General features: G+C 40.0%; 1 protein-coding gene across 1 annotated transcript; it reads right to left on the minus strand.

Moving 5' to 3' along the window:
• Positions 1 to 8,743: 8,743 nt before the first annotated feature.
• On the minus strand, positions 8,744 to 9,146 carry LOC127565945 (protein new-glue 1-like). Its single transcript, XM_052006905.1, has 2 exons — positions 8,882 to 9,146; positions 8,744 to 8,826 (listed from the first exon to the last, which is right to left on the minus strand). The coding sequence occupies exons 1-2, from the start codon at positions 9,144 to 9,146 to the stop codon at positions 8,744 to 8,746; spliced, it is 348 nt and encodes a 115-aa protein (XP_051862865.1).
• Between the last annotated feature and the right edge of the window lie 109 nt (positions 9,147 to 9,255).

Genomic DNA, 9,255 nt, shown 5'->3' on the forward strand with positions numbered 1-9,255 from the left:
AAAACAACATAATTATCAGCAAATTCTACCACAAAGTCGCCGCGGGTGTTGGCCACTTAACGAGTTGGCCCATACGGTCAGTTGACCAGATCAGCAGTTAACCAATTGTCGACCTGCTGGATCATTAGGCAAATGAGTGCGCCAACACTTTGCACTGTGCGCTGTGCGCTGCAATTAAACTCAATTAATATTTAAATTTGAGCCAGCCCAAAGACAATAAAAATGCAACAACACCGCAGCACCACAGCGACCACCACGTGGCAATCTCCATGCGCAATTTATAACTTTTTTTTATTTTTGGTGCAGCCTGGGAAATCATAGCAAGCCAACGAAATCCCCTCTAGACCTGGCACGCATCACTGAGCTGGCAGCTGGCATTGAAACTCTTGCAATCGCGTAGTCATATTGCCAACTCTGATTTTAGTCAGGTTTTTCTCTACATTGAGGTAGTCATTAAAGCAACAGCTTCAACACCAACTCACTGCACAGTGCAGTGAGCCGCATCCAAAAACAAACTCTGTGCCTGACTTTTTGGCCAGGCGGATGCAGTTCAAGTCGAAGCGAAGCCAAGTCATGCGCTGTCCATGGGTGTATCAATTATTTCATTGCTTACGTACATTGTCTGCTCCTATTTGTTCTTACACAAAACGTAGTTGCTTCAAATATTTGTGGTTAATTATCAACGCTAATTGTTTAGCAATTGCTGATGGACTGCATACAGGATGTTCTGTTCTAACATTGTTCTATAGATATAGAATTTTTTATTGCATTTCTTGGTAATCCAGCTTATTTAATTGCAGCTGGAATCAATCTATTGGGAATGTTACTTACATGACTGTGTCTTAGACACCCTGTATATTGAGATCAAAGATAGAGGTGTATATAATTAAAGTCATCGCTTTGATTTTCCATGTTATTTATTTATACAAAGAACTTTTGTGCAGCTGCTATTGCAATTTGACAATGCAGATTAAAATTGCGACACCCTGTATTCTGAATTTAAAACTTCAAATGAATTCAGCATACTCACAATTTTTGTTCTTTATTTTATAGACACTCTAAATATTACTTTTATGCAGCTTAAACCCAAATTTAAATCAATGCATATAGTACTGATATAAATTACGTTACATAAATGTCTGTTTGACACCCTATATGCTGATTTCAAGTATAAACTTGTTCCAACTGTAACTGCTATTTAAATAATCACATTTATTTGCAAAGTTATTTATTATATATACCACCTAAACATTGATTCTTGTACAGCTGGAACAGCTATCTAAATCACAACATTTAATGACAATTTATATTACATAAATGTCTTTTAACCATCCTGTATGTTGATATCATTAATAGACATTTCTACAGCTGGAACAACAATTTAAATCATCGCATTTTTTAAGTAACACACCCATGCAGATCAAGAATACACTTGTCTACAACCATTTAAATCATTACGGTTATTGCCAATATAAGTTATTTAATATCTATTAGACACCCTGTAGACGCTGCAAAATCAAGAATTTATTCAATGTGCTGGCTAAGCGTGCAAAGCTAAAATAAATCATTAAAATTTATGAATTTAATTGCCTTCAATTATTGCCACAGATAAAAAGCGTTACAAACTGAGCCACTTGCCCAGAACAACGTTAACAACTCGCAGATTTGCCACCCGTAAGCGAGCAGTTACAGTTGCATTTACGAGTACAGAGATCTCAAGATCTTGTCTGTGTTTCTATTTGGATTATATTAGATTTTTTTCTTTTCTTTTGCGCATTGAGTGGCAGATAATTCAATTCAATCAACGGTGGCCACCCTAACATGAAATTACGAAAATTATGGCCGGGAAAAAAAAAAGATACTTGCTAACATGTCATTAGGGTGTTACCCGAGACGAGGGACGACGATGTTTGGTTATTGGTTTGTTGGTAGTTGGCGTGGACTGCAAATTGTGATCCGCATCTGTCAGCAGGCGGGGCAACACTCGGCATGTAAGCCAAGTCAGGCCAAGTTAATTGACTGGGGCTAGGGCCAACTGCGACTTTAGTTTTGCATTCAATCAAATCATAAATTTAGTTTTGTATGATTGATTGTCGCATTAGTTGGCAATTTGTCTGCGATGCGATTTGGGTGCAGCTCCCGAAGATCGCGTGGGTAGAGAGATAGCAATTGCAATAACGATAGCGATATTGATATTGATATTAATATTGACTTTTGTGGCCCAGTTGCAGTTGCCCAGTTGCCAACTGAGTGCCTATTTGGTTGGTTTGCCAACAAACTGTATCAAACTTTTAAGCAATTTGACACGCTTCAAACCTGTATTTTCATGTTTCGTTTTTTGGCTGACTCTCTTGCAACACTCACTGAAGCCGGCAGCATTTTTGTGAAGCCAGTTGTCTCTCGCACAGTATGGCGATTCGCCACAGGTGCCATATAGGCCAAACCCCAGTTCCTTTTGCCAAACTAAATCCCACGCTAACTGAATGAAATAGATTCTCAAAATTGTCAGCAAAAAAATCGTATTAAGGACATGCACGTGCCAGGCAAAAGAATCACGAATGGCCGCGCGTCATTTAAACGCTTGACCTCCAACCAATTTGACATGGAAATTCTAAGCGACAATAAACGTAAAAGCCGAAACAAAATAGAGACACACACTGAAATAACGATACACTGGCCTGGGATTGTTTTGTCGCATGCGAAAAATGACACATAAACCCCAAACTGAGCCACGCCAACCAACAAGCCAACAAACGTGGAATAGCTAGCTAGCCACATGCCCAAAAATTCATGCCCATAAAGTTCGCACAAGCGAATGAAATGACGGGCCAGCCAGGCAACGGCTCACAGCCAAAAACAACAAGAGACCAAACAAACTGGTTGAGGAACCATTTGCTGGCCTAGAGGCGCGGCCCCTGTTTTTGGCCTCTGATATTAAAATGGTCAAAAACGAGCAGGAAAAAAATTTATAGATGAAAAAGAAAATAAGTCAACGTGCATTAAAAATACGCCAAAAAGCCAAGCGCAGCTTGACCACCCAAACAATCTTCCAACACATTGGGGCATGCCACGGCTACGTGCGACAGCAGCCGTTGCAAATAAAAGTTTGCAGGCTGGCTGGCAAACTAAGCAAACAACCGCAGTGGCCAAAGCCATCGCTGGGATTGATTCAGAGAACAGGCTGGTCAACGCCAAACAGCCAAACAGCCAAACATCCGAACACCCAAGCGAACACACAAAAACGAAAAAGAGCGCACACATAAAATGCGGAAAATAAAATCAGGTGAACGCTGTTTCAAATGCCGCTGATTTCAAGGATGTTCAACCGTAACCGTAACATGGCATAAAATTTAAACATCATAAAGTTGTACAAAATACCTGAGAGATTTCGCTACTTGACTATGAACGCGTGCTGCGGGGCTGAGTGTGAATCTTGAGTACTTATAAAATAGCTAGCTGGCTGGCAAATGTTCAGCATGCTGCGTGCCACATAAAAATTGTCAGATAATTGATCTAAGAGGACATACTTTACCGTACACTGACAGCAGCTTAAAGCCCATTAGGTGCTCTCTTCCTTGCAGTGCTTTGGGCTACGGCATCCAGTGTGATTAAAGCTTTAATGTACTTTACAGCAAAGACAACATTATAGCAGTTTAGAGCTGCTGGAGATTGAAGCCATGCAAAACTATAGTTGTGCTTTTATGAACTTTAAAATTCACTATTGCTTATATGCCTTTCACCATAAACTTTTAGCTGCTTAAGTTTAAGCTACTTCATATGTGAATTTACCAGCAACTTTTATTAGCTTATAAGAAAGAGCTTTCAAGTCAATAGCGCATCCAATACGTTAAATAGAAGCGTCTTAAAACCTGCCTTTGTTTTCATATCCTAAGTCTATCATTTTATTTGTGTCTCTTAATTTATTTGTTAATCTATCAATTTTTTTTACCTTTTATGAAATTGCTTTCAATTTACTTTAGTAGCTTAGAAAGATGTGCAACTATTGCTTACATATCTATACTATATAATTTATTAATCTAAGCTACCACTCTTACTTACAAAGTTTGCATATAAAGTTTGCAGCAACTTAGCGCTTAGCACATTCAAATCGCTCCGATTATGTCACGAGCTTTGCAAGCTGTCTGTGATTGCGGCTAGCATTTAAATAATTGATGAGAGGCATTTGGAATTGTCAGCTTGCGACTTGCATTAATGTAGCTTTAACAGTAAAAATAACTTAATTGGTATTTTGATAGATGTCTAAAGCACGTGTTTGGTTTCCAATTTTTGCAATCCCCTTATCCCCATTATTTTTTTCTTTTTTCTTGTCGGATTTTCGCCTTTCCACATTTGGCATTTTCACGCATTCACATATATACAGAGAGCAGCAGTTGGTAGCCGAAAGTTGTTTTATCACCGTCACGCATATTTATGCTATGCTCATATTTCTGGCGCTTCCATTATTCATGCTCCATTTGAAGGTCACGTCGCTGACACCTCTGCTTGCCCAGGTCCAATCACCATTAGCCAAATACGAGTTAAAGGCCGTATCTCAATATCAATTCCTGAGAAGAGACAACAACGACAGCAACAACAACAGCAACAATAACAAAAAAGCAAATGTCGCTCAAGTGTCGCACGTTCATGACGTTCCCTCCCCTCCCCACCGCTCTTCCACTTTATCTCTCTCCCATTTGTTGTTATCCATCTCTAGCTCACAAGAGCTATGCATCTCTATCCAACGGGCTTGACAGTTTCAGTGTCACTTTCAAATTTACGCAATGACAGGAACGGAAAAATGTCCACAATGGCAAACTAAACGAGCCGAGCCGCCCACAAAGATAACAAAGGTCACATTTGTGTCAAAAAAGCGAAACTTTTCAATTGATTGATCGGACAGGTTACAGCAAGCCCGGGCAGCCAGTTGACAGCAGAAACGACTTTCAAGGTTAATTAGTCTCAGAAATTCTGATAGCTGAGCTGAGCTTGAATTCAACTTTCGTACATAATGGCCAAAAGATCTATCTATGTAATCGACTTTGTCTTTGATATTTGCCTGTTTCAGCAAAAAAAAACAAAAAAATAAGGAGATTGCTGTTTGCTGCACGTTGTCCTGCTGCCATGAAATGATCTGCTGCGAAAAGTTCAGGAAATTAAAAAAGATTAAAAACTAATTAAGCACTGCAATTGCAGCAACGTGAAGCCAAAGCGCAGAGCGTAAAAGTGAGATGATAGCAACTAGACAAGTTAGAATAACGTTAACTGCCATTTTATCTGAGCATCGCTGAGTGCAGCTAATTGCGCTAAAGTCAGCTAAAGTTTTACTTCCCCTCCATTCATTTCAGCTTGTCGCGTCCCTTTTTAATTGCATCGCATTTTGCTTTCGTATCATTTATGGCCACATCTCCCAGGTTATTGCAAAATTAATCGATTTGCATAATCTGAGTGTGGCAATTGAATTGTCACTTGCAATCACAACATGCTCGAACATTTTAATTGTCATCGCAGTTGCAGTCGCAGAGTGTGAAAGTCTTTGCAAGACAATTCAAATGCATTCCCATTCATTGTAAGTCAAATTAAATTAAAGCAAATTGCATTGGAAAACTTGCAACGCAACTTGTTAACGCTATTAGCGACAACTGTGGCAAATAGACAGTAACAACAACAGCGCATTCATTCATATGTGTTACATTGTTGCTGTTGCCAGGTGAGCGAACGCATGCCACGGGCGCATGCTGCGTATACGCAATCTGCGAGTCGTTAGCCTTGGAAGTGCGACCAAAATGAAACCAGTTGCAACTGTGCAACGTGTCGATTAGCGGAAACTTGCGTGTGCCAGGCAATTGTAAGTCAATGTCATGACTGAAGTTCAACACGACTTCGCTCAATTCAACTCCGATTTGCGTAAGACCGTAAATGAATGGATTGACTAATCGATCTGTGCAATGTCGAGTTCAATGCTTTTTCTCCCAAAGAAACGGTGCAGTGTGAAGTGCCACTTATTGTCTAAACTGAGGTGTGAACTCAATTGTTTAGCTACCAAAATACTTGACTCACAGTCAAGAACTTTTTATGCTAATTAACTGACTCAAATACAAAAATGTTCTATAGAAACAAAGTGATTGTAGAAAGAAAAATACTTTTTATTTAAAAATAAAATGATTATTTAACTGCTAATTATGCAATTATAAATATCGCAATAATCTTATCATTTTAACACAAAACGCTTATTTAACTACTAATTACCTATATAATCAACAATCGAAATTCTTTAAGCTCATTTATTGCTTTGAGCTTAGCAAATAATTGCTAAGCATATGTTGAATTTCTATTCTTTATTGAACAGTCAAAAGTCAATAACCTTCCAAACAATATCAATCCAGATTGAGGTATTAGCTCAATTACTTTTTTATCTAAAATTATTCTACACAAAAAAGTTGCCTTCAGCAATTTATTTATTTAACAACAAAACGATTGCCTAATTTCTCAATTACGCTAAGCAATTATTAAGAGTTCTGCATTCTTATCCTCTATTAACAAATGCAAGTCCATTTATAACTTTGATTAGTATCTGAGGATTAAGTATAGCCAAGTAATTGCTAAGCATGTCTTGCTGCAATCATCGTGTAGTTCATTTTTTCTTTGATTTCGGTTTCGGTTTTTGAGCAGTCAAGCGACAACAACCTACAAAATATTTGCAGTCAGTGTCGGCAGAATGCGAGTGGCGAGTACGAATACGAATACGAGTATTAGGCATATCAATTGCCCCAAACTGTAACACCTCGGCGCATGCGCAACAACCCAAAAGCTGGTCAACTGATGCGGGCGGGTGGTCAGTTCAATTCGAACTCGAACACTACACGAGTCCACTCCAAAAATTGCAGGCGCCGCAGCCGCAATTGCCGTTGGCGGCATCGTAAAAGTGCAAAGTCACGGATGAATGAGCCCACAGTTTTTGGCCGACAGTTGCAGTTGCAATTGCCGACGTTGTTGTTGTTGTTGTTGTTGTTGTTGTTGCTGTTACTGTTGCTGGTCACCGATGCCTGGTGGAACTTTGCTTCAGCGACTCGTTTTAATTGATTTTGTTTTGGGCCTTGTGTCTGGTTGTGTTTGGTTGGTCAATTGCGGATGGCGGCTGTCGGCTGGCGGCCACACTGGATGAGTTGCTAAACAAAATCGCAGCTTGGGCAACTAATTTAGTTGAACATGCCGTCTGGAGTGACCACACGGAGACAGTGGAAGCTAATCCAATCCCAGGCTATGCAAAACAAACTATCGCATTGCCAAATATTTCGCGGCCAAATTTGGGTTGCTCCTAATTTTGGTTAAGCCGCAAAAAAACACTTGGCAGCAACAGCTCTCACCGCATAGTTAATGTTGTTGTTGCTGGTGTTATTGTAATTGCCGTGGTGTATAGATTTTGTTTTTAGTAGCTAATTTTCGAATGTGGCGGCCCAATGGATTTCCATTTCCACTCGCTTTGCCATAAAGTTTTTCGCAGCAAATGTTATTGGGCCACGCCAAGTGGTTGTTGCCGTTACTGTTGTTGCCATTGCTGTGGCTGTTGCTGTCGCTGTCGCTGCTGCTGCTGCTGTTGATGGTGTTTATGCAATCAAAATTCTTGCTGGCCCCCCGGGCAAATAGCAACAAGCCACAACGACTCGAATGGCACTTGTGGGTGCAATTGTAATTATCCTAATTTATGTTTGTGTGTGCTCGCTTTACCGCTGCACTTTTTTTCTCGTTGCTGTTGTCGATATCGCATATTGCGCATACGCCCCATAGGCCCACCTACAACTGATTCTAATGCTGCACAGATTTATTGCAAATTATCTCGCCACTTGACAATGATCGATAGCAGCAAAATTTATGGACACAAAATTTCGCGTTTCAAAAAGTAAGAGAGCATGCTCCAATTTAAGCGGTAGCAACGTTTGATTCCTCCAGCATCGGCATCGGCAGCAACCAACTCCACTTTCAGTTACACAGTTTGTGACAGCACTCGAGTGCACTCGAATCGCGAGTCGACTATCGATTACACATTTTCTGCTCCAGACAATTCCAAATGTTTTCCACTGTCAGCTTTGTTGGCTTTTACAATAATTAGCACCGAAATAAACGAGGCGACAATTGTGAATGGAGTCGACGTCGTCGTCGTCGGCGTTCGCGCAACATAAAATGAATTGAATGGACGTAATTAAGTGTAGAGTGCCAGCAGCTTTTAATGCTTCAAATTTATTTACACTACTCCCATTTGAACTGGCATTACGAATATTTTAGTATTTAATTACATTGCCTCCCATGAATATTCATGTCTAAAACGGAACTGTAGTTTAAATAAAGCTCCTCCTCTTTGCCATTATTCACTTGTGGAATAAAACAAGTGTAAAATATATGACAGGGTATGCTCGATCGTGAGATACCCAGTAGTTAGTTGCGGTTTATCAAATATATCAAATATATATACTCAAAATATTAAGATATCGGAGTTTAAAATATACCAAACTTTGAATGACTCCTAAGAGTTGTAACCAACCTAATCTTCAATAATCGTAAAGACATCTGTTTATACTGATTAAGAGTATACATAAACTTTATACACTCGCTTCCTGTTAACACAGAGTTTTAATACTGTTCTCCCCGCTGCCTATTGAACATTTAAATGTGACAAATTTATGCTGCTTTCAATGTTTATTGCTTCAAATTTAAGAGAACCTGCAATTTTCTTAGAATCTGCGGTTCCTCAGGAATCTCCTCCTGGTGCCACCGCTTCTGGTAAAGGTTCTGTCTGAAGTTCTGTCTGAAGATCTGTCTCCTCTCCTTCTCCTGATAGTAAACGTCCTCCTTCCACAACGCCTGCGACGTAAACGCCTAAGCTCACGCAACAACTTCTTATACTTTTTTCTTAGCTTCTTCAGTTTCTTTGCACAAGTGGTGGAGCTAGAGGTAGAGCTGGAGCTGGAGCTGGAACTGGTGGTCGTGCTGGTGGTATCGCTAGAGGAGGAGGCTGTTGTAGTGGTTGTCGTATCGGTGGCTGCAGTAGTTGTTGTCGTCGTCGTAGTTGTTGTCGAGGAGGCACCATCGGTGAGCTGCACGAAACAAATGGCCAGGATGGCACATCCCAGGAATAAAGTTAGGACTCTCATGATCAAGCTGAGTTGATGACTATGATTGGATGTAATTTGATCTGATCTTTTTATACTAGGCAGCTCACATAGTAGATGGAAAGTTCTTGCACCTGTCACAATAATATCT

Source organism: Drosophila albomicans, chromosome 2R, assembly GCF_009650485.2.
Source record: "Drosophila albomicans strain 15112-1751.03 chromosome 2R, ASM965048v2, whole genome shotgun sequence".
In the NCBI taxonomy this organism is placed as follows: Eukaryota; Metazoa; Arthropoda; class Insecta; order Diptera; family Drosophilidae; genus Drosophila; species Drosophila albomicans.

Excerpts from the sequence above, each read along its gene's own strand:
- LOC127565945 (XM_052006905.1), bottom strand. The coding sequence starts at position 9,146 with ATGAGAGTCCTAACTTTATTCCTGGGATGTGCCATCCTGGCCATTTGT. Across the intron at positions 8,827-8,881 it reads AAAGTATAAGAAGTTGTTGC|GAGAAGGAGAGGAGACAGAT; the intron begins GTGAGCTTAGGC and ends GTTTACTATCAG.